Source organism: Dermacentor andersoni, chromosome 9 (assembly GCF_023375885.2).
Source record: "Dermacentor andersoni chromosome 9, qqDerAnde1_hic_scaffold, whole genome shotgun sequence".
In the NCBI taxonomy this organism is placed as follows: Eukaryota; Metazoa; Arthropoda; class Arachnida; order Ixodida; family Ixodidae; genus Dermacentor; species Dermacentor andersoni.
Genome location: NC_092822.1, coordinates 133,439,365 through 133,464,315, shown reverse-complemented (window position 1 = coordinate 133,464,315; position 24,951 = coordinate 133,439,365). Strand labels below are relative to the sequence as shown.

Genomic DNA, 24,951 nt, shown 5'->3' with positions numbered 1-24,951 from the left:
GTGTTTCTGCTGACTTTTCAAACATATTTTCTTGGTCTTTGAAATCTTACATGACAGGCGCGCGTTGACACGTGATTGACAGATGGCCGGGTCCCTGGCCTTGTGCACAGCACACCTTTATTCTCACTTCGACACGCTAACCCACCTTCGCTCGTGACCGCACCCACCCGCCTTACGCCCTCTCCCCTTTAGAAGAACCCCCCCAATATATGCGGTGGCTGGAAAGCATATGTCGCCTTGAAGAAGACAAGTCCACTTTCAAAACATTGGCCCTTGCTTTCACCTTGTTTTCCTTTTGTTCATCATTGTGAGTACCATGGTGTTTGAGCAAAGTTAATCAGAATATTTTAAGAAAGAACTTTTTTACCGATAGGGCGTGAGAATCACGTGATGGGTAACGCAGTATTTATTTATTTGGGCAAAACAAATACAAGGTTTGCCCCGTCGCTGGAAACAGAAGTACCAGTTTACTAATAAAATAAAATACAACTAATAAGACAGAAAACATCAAAGCTATCTACAGGAAAATTTTAAACGCATTAAAAAAGTATCAACTCTTTGCAAAATAGCAAGTAACTAAATAGATACGGTACTGCGAAAAATAAGAACATTCTGTTACTAAGAAATGTTACGCTTTCGGAATTTAACATTTATAACATCACTATTGACATCAAACAATTTAAAACTATAATATCATTCGTTACACATTGTGTCATCAGAAAATAGTATGTATTGTATTGCGTGTTTCAATTTTGAATAGTTCTAGAATTGATAGCCCCGTCAACAATTTTAGGGTACGTATTACATAAACACATCGTTTCATATTCCATCGGTTGCGTGCCATGTTTCGTCCCTAGTTTCTGTATTACTATTGGAGTGCGACGTAGGTTGCATCCTGTGTCTCTACTCAGGTAAAGATTTTAAAATAGTTCAGTCTTGTTGGAGATTGAAGATCTATATAAATAGCTGCATGCAGATCTTTGTTTTGTAAGAGTCTCTAATATTAGGAATGTTTTGGCGCATCGTTAATATAGAAGATCCTATGTATTGTTTTGACAAGTTCAGCAACCCAACAGCTCGCAGTTGCAGTACTGCCAATTTTTCTATATTTGTTTTATTACCGTTTCCCCCATACTAAGAGGCAATAGCTAAGGTGCGAGTGCACAAACGAAAAGTACAGTTGTCTGAGAAGCCTGACAAGCACAAAGCATCGGATCCATTGTGGCAAGCCAATAGACCGTGAAACCTTAGCGCGTACCTTATTAATGTGCTCTGTCCAGCTTAGGTTTTTAGTAGATGTAACGCCCAGAAACAAATGGCTTGAGACATGTTCAAGTTGAAATCCAGAATAAAAATCCTTCACGACGTAATCTATTTGCGTAATCTTGAAATAAAAAACTGTATACTTCGTATTTCTTTTTTCATTTAAGTCAAGTTTATTTAGATATAGCCATTCGCTAAGTTCTTGTAACCAATGAGTTGCGGTAACTTCTAGTTCGTTAAGGTCTACTCGAGAAAAAAAGACATTGGTGTCATCAGCGTACAGTATGTCTTCATCTGTGAGTTGAATGTTTCTTAGGTCATTTATGTAAATAAGAAATAATAATAACCCTAAACTGGAGCCTTGTGGTACCCCATGTTTAATTCTGCTCTTTTCAGAACTGTACCCTTCCAAGGAAGTATACTGAAATCTAGGGCCGTATAACGTAAAACTTTTCCAGTATATTTTTATTCCAATCTTCTGACCTCAAATCTGTGTAAACGCCGACACACGCATCGGGCGGTCACCCGCAGGGTTGTCTGAACAAACCAAACAAATGCTTCCCTCGTTCATAGGAGGTCACTTTTGTTTGCTTGAAAAACGAATAACATTGCCTGCACTAAGCGGCTTCTCTTATATAATTGGCTCACAACAGGCGAGTAGCACGCTCAAGTGGAGAGGGATTCGATGTGGCCGACCTGCACTGAATATTGATAACTGGATGAAGAGGGTGGTGCAGGAGTCTGCGATTGGTCCGCTTTCTTTCAACTTGCGGTGGCTCGTTGGCAATCGCGGCGGCATGGAACGGAAGCTTAAGAATGACGCTAAAAAGGATCATCAGCGAAGAGGAGTTGGCAGAACGAGGTCGTAAACGTGCCGAAAGTTCTCGAAGGCGTTACACAGCCACGCAAAATGTTTTATTACAGGCAAATAAACCAATGCTCTCTGGCAAGGGCGAGTAGCCAGTGCCGGAGCGATCGGCGGCAGCCATCTTTTATTCCTTTCGGAATGGGGCAGCCTGCGGCTATTCAGAAGAAAAATCAGTTTTGTTGGACATATTATTGCCTTTCTAATGCGTACGCGTCAATTTGACGCGGTAAGTTTTTGCAGTTTTGTGACGTCACGTGAGAAGCAGGTGAAGTAGGTGCAGCCCGAAAACTTTCGACCAATAGCCGATGGCTAATGGTAAAAAGGCGCCGAATCAGAAATAACAATTTTTGTTTTGTTCGGTAAAATGATGCATATTCAGTGTTTGCATGTCATATCACATGGGGACCTATCGCGGTTTTCGTGACGTCGCGTGACAGGCAGGTGAAGTGGGGTGGTCCAAAAAAGTTTTTGACCAATCGCGATGGGCGCATTGCATAAATGGAATAGAAAAGTTTGGAATAGTTTTACGTTAGAGCGCCCCTAGATTCAAGCTAGCTATGCATAAGTTCTAATGCCATGCCTCGAACACCATATGCTTGGAGTTTCATTAGTAATATTGTTACCGAATGACCAGAAAAGACAGAGGAAGAAGAAGATCGGAGACGCTGCCTGCAGTGTGTTGTTCGTGGTCACCCGTCTTGACTATTCTGACTCCTCCTCTGTATATATTGCAAATATAGTTTTTCTGTACTCGCAACATCCCCGTAATATATTGGTCAGAGGTGCAGTGTACCACCGCTGGAAACGGAGCTTTGCAGTGGACGTCGTATCACTGTCCGCATCATGAATGAGGGTGAGCACGCGGGATTAATGCCAACGTCACGGGAGGCCAGTTCCTGGCCAGTTAGCTGTCACTTTCGGCGTACCGAAAGTGACAGCTATGCCGCTGTCACTTTCGGTTGTCGTTCTGCAACCCAAGTATCCTGGAACTTCCTACGGGAGCGCTGGCGTTGACGTTGAAGAGTGGGTGGCCATGTACGAACGCGTGAGTGGAATCAATAGATGGGATCCTACGCTTATGCTAGCTAACTTGTTGTTCTACCTAACATGCACGGCAAATGTGTGGTGCCAAAACCACGAAGATCTAGTCAGCAGGTGCCAATGCAAAGAGAAACTAAGAGAGTTGTTTGGCAAACCAGCCGGCCGTAAAATTGCCGCAAAGCAGGAACTGGCCTTCCGTGCCCAATCCCCTACGGAGTCCTATGTCGCGCACAGGCAGGACGTGCTGGCACTTTGTCGTAAAGCCGATCGCGACATGACAGAAGCTGAGAAGTCGGGCACGTGCTTAAGGGCATTGCTGACGACACGTTTAATCTGCTCATGTGCAACAGCTGCCCTACAGTTGACACAATCATTAAAGAGTGCGGACAATTCGAGCAAGCCAAAAGCCGACGCGTCTTGCAACCATGCGCCAGACTTCCCAATACTGCCACAACGTCGACGTGTGGAGATCAACCCGCACAGCAGCATGCGTCGCCATCAGAGGACGTGGTGCGAATCCTTAGACGTGAACTGGATGCGATGGCGGCCGCAGCTTTCTGTTCGCGTAGCCCTGATGCTATCACATTTTCAGTCCCCCCTCGTACAAGCCATCGTTCGCCAGGAACTTGAAAAGATTGGTTAACAGTCTGTGTGTGCTGTCACCGATTACAGAGCCAACGAAAGCGCTTCTGCTAGTTTCGCTCCACTCCGACGCTTCTCTCCACGTTATGGCAACCCGACTGAGTGGAGAATTGCGGACGATCAGCCGATAAGTTTTACCGGTCGCCGCATTGGTCATGTCGCCCGATACTGTCGCTACTCGTGGCCCTCAACACTTTGCACGTCGACAAACCTGAGCCGTTTCGATGAAAATGTCGCAATGTTTCGCCCACCGCCGAGTCTAACAGCGCCGCCAGCTTTGCTCGTAACACCTGGAACAGCCGCTGATCATCGCTACGTGGACGCCAGCCTCGTTCACCGCAAACGCGTCGCCCATCTTACCGTTTGCCGCAGCCACGTCGCCTTTCGTCCCCTGTGCCTTTTGGCCGCACCCTTTCGGAAAACTAGGAAATGCATCCCTCGGAGGCGGTCCTGCATTGGCGACTACTGCAGCTAATCCTCTGTCTGTGCCAAAAACGAGATGTGTATTTGACGTTAAAATAGACGGCGTACCTGTCCAAGCACTCGTCGACACTGGAGCCCAAGTGTATGTGAGGAGTGCTAGCGTACGTATGCCTTTAACGAAGGTCCTCACCCCAGCAGCTGCCCGAGTGCTTTTTGTGGCCGACGGCGGCTTGCTGGTCTTCTTCTAATGTGTACTGCACGTTTAATTATAGCCGGCGGCCATACTTCTGTTCTCTTTGCTGTGATCGACAACTGGCTTCCCAACGATATCCTTGGATTGGACTTTTTATCCACTCATTTTCCTCTCATCGATTGCGTGACTGGCATTCTTCAGTTAGAACTGCCTCAACTCGCCGATGATCCGAGTGCCGCCCCACCGCGCTTGTGCTCGCTTCAAGGTGTGCGTCTGTCACCCGACGCAGTTACGCCACTTTGACCGCCCAGCGACAGGTTCCTGGCGGTGAATATGTGCTTCACCCCATCATCGACGTGCTTTAGAAGCGGAACGTTGCTGTTTCGCATAGGTTAATCACGGTAACAAATAACGACATCGTTGTACCGCTTAATTTCAGCCTGTGCTTTCAAGTGCTTCCGACCAGCATGTTCTTGGCCAGCGTTTCTAGTGGTTGCGAATTTGACATTGAATCTGAATGCCGAGAGCGGCTCATTAGCGCCAATTGCAGCAGACAGCTCTCGCTCCTTAAGGGATGACTTCGCGAAAATGATTGCACCTGACCTCACCTGTGCACAGGCCACGGACATATGACTCCTGCTTGAATCGTACAGTAACATTTTTTTTTTATTTCTGCGACAGGCCTTTAGGCCAAACCTCTGTTGTTCACCACCGTTTAAACACTGGTGATACGAATCCTATTCGTCGGCATCCCTATCGTACATCGCATGCTGAAGTCGAGTCATCCAATTCGAAGTGGACAAAATGCTCCGCAAAGGGGTCATCGAGCCATCAGCCAGCCCTTGGGCTTCGCCTGTCGTCCTTGTGAAAAAGAAAGATGGTATCCAGACGTGGGCAGACCAGCAAACCCGTGATGCGGCGTTGAGGCGGGCCCGTGACGTTCCCCCGTGAGAAACCTGAGCCCGAGTCACGTTAAACATAGCCCGACGTACTAGAAAGTTGTATCCATCCATCCATCCATCCATCCATCCATCCATCCATCCATCCATCCCTCCCTCCATCCATCCATCCATCCATCCATCCATCCATCCATCCATCCATCCATCCATCCATCCGCAGATCCATCCATATCTGGCGTCTTTGCGTCGATTATTGCCACCTAAACAAGATCACGCGTAAAGACGTCTACCCACAACCACGCATTGATGACGCTTTGTTGTGCTTGTACGGAGCTGAATTCTTCTCGTCCATCGATCTTCGATCCGGATTTTGGCAGATTTCGATTGATGAAATAGTCCGCTAGAAGACGGCCTTCATTACACGTCATGGTTTATATCTGTTCAAAGTTATGCCGTTTGGCCTATGCAATGCTTCTCCGACATTTGAACGTATGATGGACTCTTCTGCGGGGCTACAAATGGACCACCTGTTTTTGTTACCTTGACGACGTTATTGTTTTTTTCTCCCACGTTCGGCAGCCACCTTACCCGACGCGCTGTCATTCTTTCGGTCTTCCGAAAAGCCGGCCTTCAGCTGAACTCCACCGAGTGTCAATTCTGGCGCCGTCAGATCATCCTGTTGGGACACCTCGTTGATGCATCCGGTGTCCAACCAGATTTGGAAAAAGCTCACGCCGTACGCAGTTTCCCTGTGCCACGTTCTACCACTGACGTGCGCTGCTTCGTCGGCCTGAGTTCAAAAACTTCGCCGTCGTTGCTCGGCCTTTGACAGATCTTCTAAAGAAGAACACGCCATTTTCATGGGGCTCAGAGCAGGCTCACGCGTTCGCCTCTCTCTTTCGGACCATTCTGACCATTCCTCCCATTCCTGCCCACTTTGAGCCGTCTGCACCGACCGAAGTCCACACTGACGCAAGCGGCTATGGCATTGGCGTTGTTCTCGCCCAACACCAGAATGGTACAGAGTGCGTTGTAGCCTACGCCAGCCGCCTGCTGTCACCTACCGAGAGAAATAACTTCATCATCGAGCGGGAGTGCTTGGCTTTAGTTTGGGGTATCGCCAAGTTCCGGCCATATTTGTACGGCCGCACGTTTTCGGTCCTGACTGACCACCACGCACTCTGTTGGCTGTCTTCCCTATGGGACCCGACTGGACGGCTTGGTCACTGAGCTTTGCGGCTCCAGAAATTTTAATTTAGTGTCCATTACAAGACTGCACGCTTCAACATGGACGGTGACTGCCTCTCGTGTTACCCCGTGGATCCTCCCGATCCTTTTGCGCATGATCCGGTGACCTGCGTGAGGACCTTTACTGACATGACCGACATGCGCGCTGAACAAGAACGCCAGTCATCCTTACAGTCCATCATCGTCGGAGTGCAATCTGGCAGCACCGACGACACATGCCGCATGTTCTTGCTGCATGACGGCATCCTCTACCGCCGCAATATCAATTCTGATGGTCCTGGGTTGCTGCTTGTCCTTCCTCGTCATCTGCGACCCGTCGTTCTCGAACAACTTCACGATGCACCGACGGCAAATATTTAGTATTCACTCTTTTCAGCAAACTGTCCTTTCTCAATATTTCTCAGCCTTCCGTTAACTGTGCTTTCTCAAATACAAGCTTAAACACTCCTCATGCTCTGTTAAACTACCGAATTCTACCAAAGCTGGAGCACACCGGTGTTATCTAGGATCCCTATAGTCAATATACCAAAGAAACTTGAAGGAATCCAAAGCGAGACTATCCAGTTTGTTTCCAACAAAGTTTTGACATTCGACTCTCCAACTGAACTAATGATGTGTAATAGTGTCCCTACGCTTGAATCGCATCGCAAAAAATTACGGCTCCACTTTCTTCCTCAGTTAAGAACAAGGTGGCACTCGACCCGACAATATAAGCCAACTAATTACGAGACTTACTCGCTAACATCAACAAAATTCTTTAACCCCCTATTTGCCTGAACCAACCTATTTGAATACTCTTTCTTTCCGTGCAACATTAATGAATGGCTTAACTTGTGTAGATGAAAGTTGTGTCAGCATTAGCGCTGCATCTTGCCGTATTAGCAGTGCTTTAATTCTTGTGATTTAACTTTGTATTTTATGCACGCTGCGTAGGCTTCGTGTCCGCCGCATAAATTAATTAGTTAATTAATTAAATAGGCGCAATTGCGAACTCTCTGAGTTGTCATTAGCAATGACTAATTACACCCAGCAAATGTAGCGCTTTAGATTACCGTCTTGTCTGAATATAGTCTACATTGTCCAAGATACGTTATTGTGCTGTTTTATTCATTTTCCTAGTTTGTGCAAACAGGAAAGAAATGTTTGTTACAGCGCATTTGCTGAATTATGCATTATACTATGTATCGCGCAACACATTAATTCTTTTCTTATATGCATAAAGTGCACGCGTAATTTGAATTCTTTTTTCCTTTCTGTTTAAATTGAATAATTAAATATGGCATCTTTTACTTGGTATATATGCAATGCTTCACTTGTGTTTATTCCATATATGTACATTATGTTTGTCGCTCACCTTATTGAGACTCAGACGACTCTATTTGAATATGTTCCTTTTTTTCGCCCGTACTATTCAAGAATAGAACGCACTACCATTATAATTTTTAAGCAGCACTTACTCAATTCATCTGATTAATTTTTTATCTGTTAATTTCGCAACAGAGATGACAGCATTTTGTTTTCTTCCTAATGGATGTATGATTATTCTTTGTAACTTTACCACTACTGCTTGGGCCTGTATGGGCCTGCAGTATATTGTAAATAAATAAAAAGATTAATAAAGATGTAACACGTCACCTTATGCTCCGTCACTGCCCGTTAAAAAGGGCTGCGAAGCACCTCAAGACATATAAGGGCCTTTTTTTTTCGCAGCATTTTTGTGTTGAACTAAAGTGAATTGAATTGAAATTGAAAAAAGAAATGCCTGCACCCAGGCATCTCTATTGCTTGACTATGAGTATGCATTGCTCTTTAATTGATACCACTTCCTTACTAATTCGCTATTTCCTTGTGCAATACTTAAGGCTTAGATTTGTCGCTGCGTTGGCACATATATTAGGAAGTCTCTGAAACTCTTTTGAACAGTGTCGTCCCGAAATAGCCTAAAGGCCTTTTGTTGCACGCTGTGCCAATTACGGATGTAGGATAAAAACACGGAAGACTCCGAGGCGCGCGTGTTCCAGGGAAGGAGACGCGGAGCCGACGGGGACCAACGATAGAGCAACTACCGTGAGCAGTAGTGTTTTTCGCAGTCGACTGGCTCTGCGGTTGGCAGATGAAATTTCCTACAGGCGATGCGTGGGTGCCGATTTAATATTGTCGCTGTGCACAGCGAAAGGATTATTGAAGTGAGTCCACTACAGCTATTTCTGTAGGAAAACCTGTCAAAATTGCTGAACAGGCTAAGTGTTGGAAGCGTCTATATTCAAAGAAACATTGCAAGGATTTCACCAAAAAGCACTCATATGTTTCTCACGGTAAAATGGCGTTGCGTTCATGCCGATGTGAGTATAGGCTGTGTGCATGTATTCGTAAAGCCAAGAACGTCTACTAATTTCCAAGTTTATCAATAATACTATGCATCAGCTTAATAGGTAGACCACGTGTTGGTGTTTTTCGTAAGAACAACGTTTTGAAGATATCAAGGAGGACTGAGACATATATATATATATCTCCAGCACAGTAGCTTTACCAGCGGCTATACGCACATTTCCAATGACATCGCGAGCGATTTTTCTCGCGTTTTCTTTGTTTCAACCGTTGTCCGAGCCTACGCGCACCGTACAGGCGTGTGCAACTGCAACCGGCTCGGCTCCCTGGCGGCCACGTGCGACGCGCTGAGCAGCCAGTGCGCCTGCAAGCCCGGCGTCGGTGGCCAGAGGTGCGACCGGTGCCTGGCCGGCTACTGGGGTCTGCACCGGATCGCCGACGGCGTCAACGGCTGCTCGCCCTGCCAGTGCTCGCCGCTCGGCTCAGTGCGCGACGACTGCGAACAGATGACCGGACGCTGCGTCTGCAAGCACGGCGTCCAGGTTAGTGGCGTCCATCTCGCTGCTAACAGCGTCAGCGATGGCTGCAAACGATGCAGAGAATGTCTTCAAGAAAGCGCGTCTATCGCCCGTACAGTTAGCCTGCTACTTGAGCACGTCTCGAGAAGAACACCGATACGGAGCTCGTGCGCAAATCGCTAGGTACGCTTTGTCTAGTAACCGTTTCAGTGTACTTCACCTTATTAGAATACCTTGCGTACAGCCTGCAGTAGAATAGCTTGGATTCATGGCGCATGTTAAGTGACGAAGTTGTTCTCACAAGTTTATTAGGCCGCACATTCTACGCGAAAAAGAGCTATTTGTGATTGTGTCGGGGGCTTCATGAAGCATAACACATCATTGTTTAGGTCCTGGTCTCTGGCTAATGACGTGCCAACGAATTTATTGAAGCGTTCGTAGCAAGCTAACTAAAAAAAAGTGCGTTGTGTATTTTTTCCTGTTGTTTTGTTTCCAGCCGCGTTTCAAGGCGACGAAGTTGTTTGCGGAAGCGCTGTATTCATAGTGTACCCTTTGTGATTATTCACTGCAAACCAGTTTAACACTTACTCATATCTCGCGGGAACTGCACATCAAACGTTCTACGTAGTATCATGTAGTACCGACAACAAAACGGGCCATTCTGTCCTCCTCTAGCATCGATGTTGTCAAACACGATTTGCCATCACCCGCTTCTCCGCACACATCCGGCCGCCGTTCTAAAGGTACGTCCACGCTAGCGACAAAAACTCGCGCGGCAAGATTCACGAAAAGAGGCAGCAACGCGCTGGAAACGCGCGAGTGGGTGCGAGACACATTTTTTTTCGCGGCAGCCGCAAGACGAGCACCAATAAGAAGCGAGCCGCGGTGTTGTGACGCTACCTGTCGCATAAGCAAAGAATCATAATCTATGGGCTCTGAGATTGAACAGTGACACGCGCGCCGTACAAACTCAGAGGCCATTTCCAGTCAAGGGGGTTGTTTTTGTCAAGCCGTCCCACACCACCACCGAGCCGTCGACGAAGTCGCCTCGCAATGGAGGCGTTCTTGGAATCCGTTCGCGGAGCGTGCGTCTATTTGTCGTACAAAAATCCCTCACGTGACCTGATCCTAGGTGCCTAGGGACAGCATCATTTAGGGATTTTTGAGAAGGCGCGATGCTGGCGTCGAGCGACGCCGTGGCGTGTTCGTCCTCGGCGTGATCGTTCTCTGGACCGCGCGTTGTTCAACATTGCTCATGTGATTGTTACGTGCGTTGCTTGTGTGTTGGTTGTAGGTTCTGTGTTATTGGCGGAAAGCCGTGAGTAGTGGTGGTGCGGCAGTGCGGCTTTGGCCTCGGTGAGCTCTGGCAGTACAGAATCTGCCTTGTGTGACCCGTGCTTTCTTGAGAACCCGGCGGTGGTGACAATTGAAATAATTAAGTGGCCTAGCGCCTTGGCAGCGAACCGCGATGTGGCGTCGCCGTGTCCGACTTTGCTTAGCGGACATCGAGGGATGTGCTGCTCGCTGCAAGTCATATAAATGCAACTGCGTCGACCGCCCACTGTTCAGCGCTGAATGTGTGTTTGGTGTGCTGTGCTTGAAACGAGTGGTGCAGCCGTGCAGAGGGGGTGGCGGAGTAGCAGAGTGGCTTAGGGGCTCCGTTTGCGAATTCACAGACATGTGCTCCCGTCTTGGTCTCATTAGCTGCTGTCGCGAGATTGTGGTGTGCTAGCTCCTTGCCTAGTATGAAGTGATGTGATAGCACAATTTTTATTAAGGGGACAAGATGTTGCCGAGATGGTCGCAGCACAGCGTTTTTTTTCTTCCAGGCACCTTTTCTACTTGACGCTTCCGTTGCAGTGTTTCGAGCCTCTTTGAACCAGCACGTAGTGTATATAAAAATTGGACACTGATTGGGAACATCACCTAAGTTCATGCCTATATATAGTAAAAAGATGTAGCACGACCAGACAAAATAAAAGAAGGGGGTGGGCTGCAGCAATACTAAGTGTTAAATGGTGCTTTATCCTCTCCCTAAGTTTTCTGTTTTTGTGCTTTTTATGGATCCTCCGCAGTAACCACGCGAGTGCCGAACTTGAGCTTATTGGTTTCAAGTCTCATGGTTGTTACTAACAGAACAGTGTGATAAACAAACAAGGGCTTCGAGGCATTCGTTCACCTTGCTTGCCTCATGGTGCTGCTTCATAAGCACCGTGAGCATCCAGGCCAACTAGGGAAGGAGCTTTGTTGCAATCGCTTCTTAACTGTATTGCCACCAAACCAGCAGTGCTCTCAATGACAGCTTTTGGACAGTAGAATGCTTGCACCCAGCAAAATAGTAAGGAAGCATTCAGGATGTGCAAAGTGGGCTTTTGAAGCTGGCAGCATTACTGAAGGGGCTTTGCCCATCTGCCCTCTTTATGGATGCACAAAAATAATTTCCTCTTTAAGAGAGATTGTTTCAGAGGTCGTTACATGCAACAGTGTTGGGTGTTTAGTAGCTTGTCTTTGCCCACTGTTAATAATCTGTTCCTTCTCCAGTGCCCCTGTGAAGTGCCTACTTTTTGGACACAATGTGCTCTCCATGCATGCATGCATGTTTAGCTTGTAAAGACGTCTATTACCCCTTGCCTCAAGCTGGTCCGTGCTGATGTCACCCAAGAAGCCATTGGGGAGTATGGCAATGTACACTTAGAAAACACTGTTGATACCAGTGAAACCAAATTAATGGAGCTGCTGTTCTTTTTTTGTCCACTCCATCCTTGTTAGTTACAATGAGCAATGTCCGAACAGAAGGCATATGTAGTTGGTCATGCATAGCCTGCGCACTAAGACTTGTTGGCATGTTATGGCCTTAGCACAGTGTTTGGATGTAAAAACCTTCTGACGTGTTGATGACTTCCTTCTCTTTATCACACTTTACCTGATGGAGCCAGCAAGTGGGTCAACCTGATGTTCAACAGGCTTCCCACTAGTTTTCCCAGAGTCTCCTTTACCAGGGTGCTGCTCATAGATATGTTTTCTTGACCTTGCACTGCACTTCAACCATGGCCACACCTGCTAAACCTATAGCATGCAATCAAAAAAGTGCTATAAATCATGTTCCTCCAAACTCGTGACATGTGCTACAAGGCCTTGAGGAACACCCTCATCATACTGTACGAAGCTTCGCATGATAAGTGCGACAATTAACATCTGCTGGTTTTTCAGTGTTATTCCTGTCCAGCTTGCTGAAAGCTACCCTGAGTGTTTCAAAAGCAAACGACTGCTGCTGGACAAGAAGTGCTTAAAACAAGGGTCGCTATAACCACATATGTCACACGATATGAAGAAGGCCACTGAGTATACAGGCGGTTTACTTCATATCCAACAAGCTTGGTTTTCCCTTTGCTAGTGAGTAAACTCAACTTGCCCCGAATACATGGCCTGTGACAAACTATGTGCCAGATGCTGTGTCCCCTGCAAAGCTGAAGATGTGTATGAGATCCTGACACCCTGCAGCGGCTTCTACACTGGGCAACCAGGCTACTATAAAAACGACTGCCTTTACTAATATGCTAATAACATGAAAACGGGCAGAAATTTTGCTATTAATTGGACCCGACTGCAGGTGCAAGCCACTCTTCCACCAGATGTGCGTTGTTCACAGAAACTGGAGCTCTATAAATGCAGATTAAAACAATGATGTTTGTAAGCAGCAGAGTTGAACTATATTCTGCACAAGCAGTGCTACCTGCAGTGCTGGTACCTTATAGCCACAATTCATGGCTGCATCACCATGAAAAGGCACTATTCTTGAATTATTAACTTCTATTATATTTATGGTGGCCATAAATAGCAATTACATATCATCCACATTGTGTGCAATATGGTTAAATGTCAATTATGATAGCCATTCCTAATCTGAAATGCAACAAAAGAGCAAATATAGGCAACAAATTGCAATTCAAAGAGAGAACCAGTGCACAGGATAAGTGAGACTTCCTTTTATTGAAACAGAAATGTCACATGAGTCATGCCACCAGCAGTGGGTAGCAATGTTTCAAGCTTGGGTGACAGAGGCAAAACTTAGCAAAATGCTACAATCACGCTGTAAAATGGCCTTGGACACAAAAAAAAAAAACGACATCATATTGTACAGAATGAAAGGGCAAGACTCCATCTAAGAACAGTCTATGGCACCACATACTTGACATGGTGTAAAAAATGTTGACATGCCCTACCCATAAAGAAAAAGCAACAAACACAGAAAACACGCCTTAAATGCAATGTGCAGAGTCTGAAACCAAGAATAAACAACCCGAAAAAGGCTTCGTTAAGGCTTTCAGCGATTAAAATTGTCAAACTGTCTCATCACTTCTTAATGAATCTGCACAGGTGAAAATGAAGGAAGGAAAGCCCAATAGCAGGGCTGCAGAAAATGTCACCGAATAAATATACTTTGCTTACCAATGATACCTGTGGTTTAGTTGTGGTCTGACTTTGCACAATAATTCTGTATAAACTTTTCTTGTTTAGAATGGTTTAGCGGATAGGGAAAAAATGACCATAAAAGCACCAGGTGTATGCATAGCCTACGCACGAAAAGCCACTGCTTTCTTACTTTTTTTTTCTCTCTACTACTATGCATGAGTATTTAAGTGCCTTAATAGCACTGCTAACATCCTACTGCAAAACACAAAAGTGGGCAAGTTGTGGCATAAAGAAAATTGCAGTTTCACTCGTAATGTGAAACAATGATGCAGTAGCTGGTGAAATATGCGCAGGAAGCTTACTTCATGCAGCGTTTGTTGAACAATTGCCAATGCAAGTCGGTAATCTTCAAAAGTAAAATTAGTAAAAGTCGTATTTATTTGTGGGAGTTGTTCCTTCCAGTGTTGAAGTGGAAAGACTCGGCTTTTCTTCCTCCTCTTTCATATCCGGACTTGGCCACTGCTCTACACCGAAACAACCCTTTAGCTTCTTACTGCTGAATTCGTTTTGGTGTTCTCAAATATATATTTGGGCTACCCATTGCTAGGTCTCGTGCTTAAAGAATGAATAAATGAAATGAATCATTTCTCAAAGAGCATGTGCAGTCCAGCCAAAGCAGGGGCAAGAATCCGCATTGTGTTCCTGCATTGAAGGTGAATAACACGTACCATAATGGCGAATGTGCTTTAGTAAGCTTCCCTGCAATATTAATTTGTAATGTACAAAGAATTGTCAATGAAGCTTACCACGAGCATAGATGCACTTGCAAATTATGTCACAACTGAAAATAATGAGCAGTGTAAACCTATGTGCCCCTTCCACTCTTAGTATGCTTTACTGCATGATGCTTATTTACACCCCTGTACTGCGGTGTAGCAAGCTACAAAAGAAACGTTGCATAATTAGGCTTTTTACGATTATCTTTCTCGCAATACACTAATATTTCGCGGTGACGCCTAAGCAATGTACTGCGGTGAAACATACTAAAAGTGAAAAGGGGCCACTGTCACTGGACATAATAAGAGTTCTGTAATTATACACTCGCGCACCCGCGGCCTCTGAGGTCGCCTAAGTGGACATACTATGCTGGCTGATAGCGGCCCCCTCCCACTTTATAGTATGCTTCACCGCGTAACTAAAATGTACTCCGGCGAAGAAGCCGTACATCATTATTGAGTGAATAAACAAGTGGTTTTTACAACAGTACAGCAATAAAATCGCACCATGCATCAGTCTACCACACGGAAGAGCGTCGCAACATACGGTAGCTGATTCACACAGACACGTGTTTATGTTTACGTTCGCACTCATTGCGTAATAAGACTCCCAGAACTTCCATAATAGAACGTAATTTACAACACACAAACGCAAAGAACACAGACATACGTCTCGTTTTCAACTCGGCCGTCATGCAAATGACATATAGCGCGGAAAAACGTGAACATGCTGTGTGTTAGCGTCGTAAACTTCATACTAGGCAAGGAGCTAGCACACCACAATCCCGCGACAGCCGCCGAGACGAAGACGGGAGCACATGTCTGTGAACACGCAAACGGAGCCCCTAAGCCACTCTGCTCCTTCGCCACCTCCTCTGCACGGCTGCACCACTCGTTTCCAGCACAGCACAGCACAGCAAACACGCACTCAGCGGTGAACAGTGGGCGGTCGACGCAGTTGCATTTACATGACTTGCAGCGAGCAGCACATCCCTCGATGTCCGTTAAGCAAAGTCGGACACGGCGACGCCACATCGCGGTTCGCATAACTTCGCTGCCGAAGCGCTAGGCCACTTCGATATTTCAATTGTCACCACCGCCGGGTTCTCTAGAAAGCACGGGTCACACAACGCAGATTCTGTACTACCAGAGCTCACCGAGGCCAAAGCCGCACTGCCGCACCGCCACTACTCACGGCGTTCCGCCAAGTAACACAGAACCTACAACCAACACACAAGCAACGCACGTAAAATCACATGAGCAGTGTTGAACAACGCGCGGTCCAGAGAACGAACACGCCACGGCGTCGCTCGGCGCCAGCATCGCGCCTTCTCAAAAATCCTTAAACGATGCTTTCCCTAGGCACCTACGATCAGGTCACGTGAGGGATTTTTGTACGACAAATAGACGCACGCGTTCGCGGATATGCGTACCTCTATGACAAATCGAACGTCGGACAACGAGCTGCACGCCAACCGCTAGCACATTATTGGACAGCAATTTGGCATGACAGGTGAGTAATTTGCCCTCAGTGTCCCTGTACCGCACCCAAAACTTTCTCGGCCGCTTTCTGGCACGTCGGCGTCGCACAAGTAAAGAACAAATAAGTATTATAGTTTTCGCAGTCACCAGTAGCTCCTCGTCCGTATCCGACATGCCTGTGCGTGGCCGGCAGTGGCGAAACACAGACACTTCCGATGGAACACGAAATGGGCAGATCGGAGTGCGCGTTGTCACGAGAAGTATCGAATGGAACGAGACAACGCGGGACTCCACGGGCCGTTTCCGCGTGCCGCAAACCGCGACTGTGGACTTGCCTGCGTGCGTCTGCCGCGCGGGCGCTCGGCGCGTGCGGCGTGTCGCGCGCGTTTCTGTCGCTAGTGAGGGCGTACCTTTAGACGCAGCCTCCGGAATGAGGCAATACTTAAAGGGCCACTCATCGCCACGCTGATAGTTTTGGCTGGCATGTTAAGGGCTGCTCAGGCAGCGTCTGAGTGCGCAATTTTTTTTTTCGGCTTAGTAAGGGAGCCGATACAGACACAGCGAGATGCTGTGAAGCAATTTTGCATGGTGGCGAGCAAGCCTCCTTGCAGCAGAGGCTCTTCCGTTGCCTCGACCAGCGTCGCCAGTAGCATTTCATTCTCCTACATTGTAGACGAGCGCCAACGTGACGTTGTGTCACGATTTCAATATGCTTTTTTTTTCTTTCTTGTGGTGAGGCATATTTCCGGGGCTGGTCTTTTTGTGCCCAAGTGTCTTTCGAAGACCACGGCTGACACGTCGTCTCTCCTAGCGTGGCGTCCGACTGTTTTGAGAAGAAGAGTGCGCTGCTTTTTAAAGTGAAACTATCTTTGCCTCTTCTCCCGACACTTACTTTCCGGGCGTTGTGATGGTCTTGTTGGGCTTCTTGCTGGGCTTCTTGTAACACCACCAGATGACGCTCGCCTCAGCCAGAGCGATCTAGGTACGAGGTGCTCCGGAGTATGTGAAAAGCTGTAATGGTTCCGGGACTTATATTTGGAAATTCTGTTGTTTGCTTGAAGTGAGGGGTACAATAAGGACTCGACAGCAACCAAAGGTCGGTGAGCCGCCTCGCTTTGGGTGCTCACAAAAACACTACAAATGAAATTGTGCAGTGTGATATGGCCTGCACAAATTTCGAAGTGAGAGAAGCCCAGGGCAATATTGATTTTGAACAACGATTTAGAAACATTGAAGATAATAAATGGGCCGCTGGAGTGTTCACACATTTGTACAGAAAAATCATTGATTCACACTGGAGGAAAGGAACTACGAAGCTTACTGCAAGCATGCGACTGGTATCGTAAGTAACATGGCAACAAAGAATGTACAAACGCAAAGTCAGAGATGCTGAGACAATCTCATCGGTGGCGGCAATGGCAAAAAGAAACCTCCTTTCAGTATCTACCTAAGAAGAAATAACCAAATCAGGAAAGAAACATCTTAGGATAGCTCAAAAGGAAGTTCTTTATTTTTCGAAGTTGGATCACTATGCATTAGAACGCATACATATAAAGCGAGATACAACAAGGAACAAGAAGCATGTGCTTGCATCGGTAAAGCTGGGGATACGATGGAGCATGTTTTACGAGAATGTGAAGATATCTGACCAGTGGTCGATTTAGGCACCTCTGGCCTCCTTGATACTCTTGGGTTCAGCGAGAGCAGGTAGAAAGTAAACATGTCCGCAATAGGAGATTAGTAAGAGGTGATTGGAAGTTTTGTAGCAGATAAGCAAGGAGATCACAAACAATGCAGGCGTACAAAAACAAAGTTCTCTATAGTGGTTAAGAAAGCTCGGTGCTAGCAATTGTGTTTTTTTTTATGCCTTTTTTGTTTGGTTGATTTCTTCCTTTTTAAGTATAGGTAGGATACTGTAGAGCATGGCACGGGCCTGATTTTGCCGCCCTAGGCCCGACCCGGGCAAGTTTTATGAAGCCTGAGCCCAGCCTGGGCCCCTGATTCTAAGCCAGGGCCCACCCCGGGCCCGTGTCACTAAGCCCGGGCGTTCATTAATACTGACACGTGTACTTGTCTCTATCGGGCGACAAGTTTTGCCGCCGAACAAATGTTATCGCACAGCGCGGGACGCGCCTGTATGTATCCGAAGTTTCTGGAAAGTTATCGATGCTTCTACCCGCTGTCTGTTGTCGCCGAACGTTGTGTTATCTGATTTCATCGCTTGACACGAATGGTGTAGAACATTTTAGAAGGCATGCGGGTCCCAACGTTTAATCTGGAACATTCGATGATTGCTGTATAAAAGCCGACGCGCTTGACCCGCTGATCAGATTTTCGACGATCGCCGACTGTGTTTGCCGCTTTCGTTGTGCTATAAGTGTAGCCTGTTTTGTGGGCACAGGTTCGCCCAATAAAAGGCTAGTTTTGTATTCCACCGTACTGCTTCTTTCTTCGCCGTCACTACCACGTGACATCTGGTGGAGGTGCTTTACGTCCATGTACCGGACGCCCCCGACAAGCCGTAATACAAGCCCGGACCGCAAAGACAACACCAGCGCCGTCCCGGAACATCGAGCAAGCCGCCGTATTCAACAGCTGCCCCCGGAGCACGGACTTCTACCTGAGAAGACCAAGAAGATTGTGGCCACGGAAGCCCCAATGGCAGCCCCAGCGTCCCCCATCGTGCTGCAGCAGCCCAGGGAGCCTCCAACGTTCCGCGGTTCAACATTTGAAGACCCGGAATCATGGCTGGAAACCTACGAACGGATCGCGACATTCAACAACTGGGACTCCGACGACAAGCTGCGGCATGTATACTTCGCCCTAGAAGACGCCGCCAGAACGTGGTTCGAGAACAGGGAGTCGACATTGACAACATGGGACCTGTTCCGTACCGGCTTCCTGCGCACCTTTACAAGCGTCGTGCGCAAGGAAAGGGCCGAAGCTATGCTGGACGCCCGAGTGCAGCTACCTAACGAGAACGTCGCCATATTCACGGAAGAAATGAACCGCCTGTTCCGCCACGCCGACCCGGATATGCCAGAAGAGAAGAAAGTCCGCCTTCTCATGCGTGGCGTGAAGGAAGAACTTTTCGGCGCAATGGTACGAAGCCCACCGACGACCGTAGCAGAGTTCCTTCGCGAGGCCACCGGCATTGAGAAGACACTCGAAATGCGGAACCGGCAATTCAACCGCCGCACAAGCTCTACCCACTACGCAGGAATTCAATCACTGGCCACGGACGATCTGCGCGAGACCATCAGGGCCATTGTGCGCGAAGAACTGCGCAAGGTCTTGCCTTCGTCACAGCCTCAAGTGGCCTCTATCGCCGACATCGTGAAGGAAGAGGTGCACCGATCCCTTGGAGTTCCTGAGGTGCAACCAGAACCACCGCAGCCGGAAGCAATGACCTACGCCGCCGCCGTCGCCCGCCGTCAAGGCCCCCCTGCGCGACCGCGCCAAGGTCCTGCAACACCGCAATTCCGTCGTCCACCGCCGCCGCCGCCAGCGCGTCCACCCGTCGCCCAGCGCACCTATGCGAGGAAGACGGACATTTGGCGAGCCCCCGACCACCGCCCGCTCTGCTATCACTGCGGAGAAGCCGGCCATGTGTACCGCCGATGCCCATACCGCGACATGGGACTGAGAGGGTTCGCCGTCAACGCGCCGCGTCCACAGCTTGGGGAGCGCCCACGTGACATTGCCGATTACCTAGCCGCCACTCAGTGGAACTCTCGACGACCGTCCCGTTCGCCGTCACCAGGCCGCTACCTGTCGCCACAGCGCCGTCCATACACTGGCCCAGCCCGGGGCCGCTCTGCGAGCCCATACCCGGAAAACTAAAAGCAGCAACCGATGGAGGTGCGGTTGCTGTTCGTCGAACTGACGAAGATCCTCCGCCGCCGACGAAGACGACGAAGAAACCATCTCGACGACCTAAAGACGACACGCCGCCGTCCCGAAGAAGTCGGGAAGCCAAGACTACACCGACGAAAGACGATTTGACGACGCGACGTTCCCGCTTCAGTTCAACACGACGCAGCCGTGATCCGACGCCAAGACCCAACTGCAACGCCAGACAAAGAACCACCGACCTCGACGTGCTTCTCGACGGCCACGCAGTCACTGCCTTAGTCGACACAGGGGCCGATTACTCCGTAATGAGTGGACACATCGCCGCCCAGTTGAAGAAAGTTAAGACCGCATGGGAAGGCCCTCAGATTCGCACCGCTGGAGGACACCTCATCACGCCGACTGGGATCTGCACGGCAAGAATAACCATTCATGACCGGACTTACCCTGCCACCTTCGTTATCCTCCAACAGTGTTCACGAGACGTCATTCTCGGTATGGACTTCCTGGACCAACACGGCGCAATCATCAACCTGAAGTCGAAGTCAGTAACGCTGTCGGAAGATAAAGGAATGCCGCCGGAGAACCCTCGTAGTCACCACGCCTTGAGTGTGCTCGAAGATCAAGTGAGCGTCCCGCCTCGCTGCAGCATCGTTATTTCGGTCAGCACCGAAACTCCCGCTGACGTAGAAGGCGTCATCGAAGGCGACCAACGTCTACTGCTAGACCATGAAATTTGCGTCGCAAGAGGGATCGCTCGACTGCATGGAGGGAAAACTGAAGTGTTGCTGACAAACTTCAGCCAGGAGTTCAAGCACATCAACAAGGGCACGACGATCGCGTACATCGAGGAAATTCTGGAAACAAGTAATGCGTTTGTCCTCTCGGATTCCGCCGCATCTACCCCGACGACCATGGTTCCCGAACCAGACTACGACATTAATCCAAATCTCCCTATGATTAAGCAACAGCAGCTCAGAAGTCTGCTCCGACGATACAAAAGCTGCTTTTCGACGTCATCGAGGCTTCGACAAACACCAGTCGCCAAGCATCGCATAATCACCGAAGAATGCGCTCGCCCACTCCGTCAGAGCCCTTACCGAGTTTCGGCGCGAGAACGTGAAGCTATAAGAGAACAAGTCGACGAAATGCTGCGCGACGACATCATCCAGCCGTCGAAAAGCCCGTGGGCATCCCCTGTTGTTCTGGTAAAGAAAAAGGACGGAACCCTACGTTTCTGCGTCGATTATCGTCGCCTGAACAAGATCACGAAGAAGGACGTATACCCCCTCCCACGGATAGACGACGCATTGGATCGGCTCTGCAACGCTAAATACTTCTCGTCCATGGACCTAAAGTCTGGCTATTGGCAAATAGAAGTCGACGAAAGAGATCGCGAAAAGACCGCCTTCATCACCCCAGACGGCCTCTACGAGTTCAAGGTTATGCCATTCGGACTGTGCTCGGCGCCTGCAACGTTCCAGCGCGTGATGGACACGGTTTTAGCAGGATTGAAGTGGCAGACCTGTCTCGTATACTTGGATGACGTCGTTGTATTCGCCGGAAATTTCGACGATCACCTTAGGCGGCTTGCCACAGTACTAGAGGCCATCAAGACATCAGGGCTCACTCTGAAGCCAGAAAAATGCCGCTTCGCTTACGACGAGCTTTTGTTCCTAGGCCACGTCATCAGTAAATCCGGAGTACGCCCCGACCCTCAGAAAACAGCTGCCATCGCAAAGTTCCCGCAGCCCACCGACAAGAAGGCAGTGCGTAGATTCCTTGGAATGTGTGCCTACTACAGGCGCTTTGTCAAGGACTTTTCACGCATCGCCGAGCCGTTGACACGTCTAACTAAATGTGATGTTGAGTTCAAGTGGGAAACTCCGCAGGCCGAGGCATTTCAAGAACTCCAACGACGCATGCAGTCGCCGCCCGTACTTGCGCACTTCGACGAGCACGCCGATACCGAAATCCACACTGACGCCAGTAGCCTAGGCCTCGGCGCCGTCCTGGTCCAGAGAAAAGATGGACATGAACACGTGATAGCTTACGCTAGCCGGTCGTTGTCAAAAGCGGAAGGCAATTATTCTACAACCGAAAAGGAATGCCTCGCCATCGTTTGGGCTACAGCGAAATTTCGCCCTTACCTATATGGCAGGCCATTCAAAGTCGTCAGCGACCATCACGCCTTGTGTTGGCTAGCGAATTTAAAGGATCCCTCAGGACGGCTGGCACGGTGGAGCCTCAGACTACAAGAATACGACATCACTGTAACATACAAGTCCGGACGAAAACACTCAGACGCCGATTGCCTATCACGCGCCCCCATTGACCCGCCGCCGCAAGATGACGAGGATGACGACGCCTTCCTTGGAATAATAAGCGCGGAAGACTTCGCTGAACAACAACGAGCGGACCCGGAACTTAAAGGCCTCGTCGATTATTTGGAAGGGCACACCGACGTTGTCCCCAGGGCATTTAAGCGCGGATTATCTTCCTTCACGCTTCAAGACAGTCTACTCGTGAAGAAGAACTTCTCGCCAGTCCGCGCCAATTACCTTCTTGTTGTCCCGTCAGGACTTCGTCCAGAAGTATTGCATGCCCTACATGACGATCCGACCGCTGGACACCTCGGATTTTCCCGCACACTATCGAGGATACAAGAAAAGTATTATTGGCCGCGCCTGACCGCCGACGTCACCCGTTATGTCAGAACATGCCGAGACTGTCAGCGACGCAAGACACCGCCGACAAGGCCAGCCGGATTACTACAGCCAATCGAGCCTCCTTGCCGACCATTCCAGCAGATCGGGATGGACTTGCTGGGACCCTTTCCGACGTCAATAACCGGAAATAAGTGGATCGTCGTGGCGACGGACTACCTCACCCGCTTCGCTGAAACAAAAGCACTGCCGAAAGGTAGCGCAGCCGAAGTGGCGAAATTCTTTGTCGAAAACATCCTGCTGCGACATGGCGCCCCAGAAGTCCTCATCACCGACCGAGGAACGGCCTTTACAGCGGAGCTCACCCAAGCCATTCTGAAATACAGTCAGACAAGGCACAGGAGGACAACGGCTTACCACCCGCAGACGAATGGTCTTACGGAGCGGCTGAATAAGACCCTCGCCGACATGCTAGCGATGTACGTCGACGTCGAACACAAGACCTGGGATGCCGTCCTGCCGTACGTAACATTCGCTTATAACACGGCGGTGCAAGAAACAACACAGATCACGCCGTTCAAGTTGGTTTACGGCAGGGACCCGACGACGACGCTCGACGCCATGCTGCCGCACGTAACGGACGAAGAGAATCTTGACGTCGCTGCCTATCTCCAGCGCGCCGAAGAAGCCCGACAGCTCGCCCGCCTGCGAATCAAGAACCAGCAGAGGACCGACAGCCGACACTACAATCTCCGACGACGCTTCGTCGAGTACCAGCCCGGCGACCGTGTTTGGGTATGGACCCCGATACGCCGACGGGGACTGAGTGAGAAACTATTGCGACGCTATTTCGGACCCTACAAGGTCATCCGACGTATTGGCGCACTGGACTATGAGGTCGTGCCAGACGGCATTTCGCATTCACAGCGACGTCGCGCACGACCTGAAGTGGTCCACGTGGTGCGTCTGAAACCATTTTACGGACGCTAACGAACTTTCCTTATTTTGCTTTATTCTTTGCTATGAGTGCTTACTTATTACTTTGATTTGTTTGCAGCATCGGGTCGATGCTTTTTAAGAGGGGGGTATTGACACGTGTACTTGTCTCTATCGGGCGACAAGTTTTGCCGCCGAACAAATGTTATCGCACAGCGCGGGACGCGCCTGTATGTATCCGAAGTTTCTGGAAAGTTATCGATGCTTCTACCCGCTGTCTGTTGTCGCCGAACGTTGTGTTATCTGATTTCATCGCTTGACACGAATGGTGTAGAACATTTTAGAAGGCATGCGGGTCCCAACGTTTAATCTGGAACATTCGATGATTGCTGTATAAAAGCCGACGCGCTTGACCCGCTGATCAGATTTTCGACGATCGCCGACTGTGTTTGCCGCTTTCGTTGTGCTATAAGTGTAGCCTGTTTTGTGGGCACAGGTTCGCCCAATAAAAGGCTAGTTTTGTATTCCACCGTACTGCTTCTTTCTTCGCCGTCACTACCACGTGACAATACACTTAACCCCGAGTGTGCATAACCAAGCCCAGCCTGTAAGGGAAAAAAAAGTGTGCTTTTACTTACTGATTGTACCGTATGTGTCGGCCACACCTTCTCGAGGACTAATCAGCTGTAGTGTATAAGCAATAAAAAAATTTGAAGACGCTTAAGCTTCATCTTAAAGAGTAGAACGCGATAGCAGTCAAAGATCTCTGATTGCTTCTAACGTTTCTCGGCAACTGCAGCTTATGTAACCACAATGTTTACAGGGAAACGGTGGCGTTGAACGCAAGGCACGAAAGTGAGCTTTCCGGTAGAAATGTTGTCTCGTGCGTGGGTCGATCCCGGAGGTCGTGCACCGCCGCGCCAAAAAAAAGTATTCTATCATTTTCATATTTCTGTTATTGTTTCACACTTTTAATGTATAAGTCTGAGAATATTTACCATGAAAGTCATCCACTGTCGGTGTTTTGGTTCAGGACATTTGTTTGTGCGCTGTTATTCTCAAAATTCCAAGGAATTATTTCGTCAAGAATTGAAGAACAGGTATGAGCAGATTTAGTGATAGCTTGGTGCGGCAATATAACCCGCAGGTACCTCATGTCATACAGCAAGGCATGAGATGTAAATATACCTAATATTTGCGAAAATTTTCGCTCACGGGCAACTCCGCCAATGCCGACACCGGATTTTCTGGTACACGGGGCCCATCACGCTATCGCGTTAAAACCGCCATCTTTCCTTATCCGATGTCAACATCAGCGATTTGGCCCATTGCCTGTGCTTTTATGTTTTCGCTGGTGCACATGCTTGCACATTGATCGTACGATTTGGCCATATGAAGCCACT

At 48.6% G+C, this 24,951-nt stretch overlaps 1 protein-coding gene across 2 annotated transcripts in view; it reads left to right on the top strand.

Moving 5' to 3' along the window:
• Positions 1-24,951, top strand: part of LOC126529753 (agrin-like) — a 481,149-nt gene that overhangs the window by 332,567 nt on the left and 123,631 nt on the right. For both annotated transcript variants that reach the window (XM_055069999.1, XM_055069998.1), the window contains exon 9: positions 9,203-9,447. In XM_055069999.1, coding sequence (XP_054925974.1) covers positions 9,203-9,447 — 245 coding nt within the window. The remainder of the gene's footprint in view (positions 1-9,202; positions 9,448-24,951) is intronic.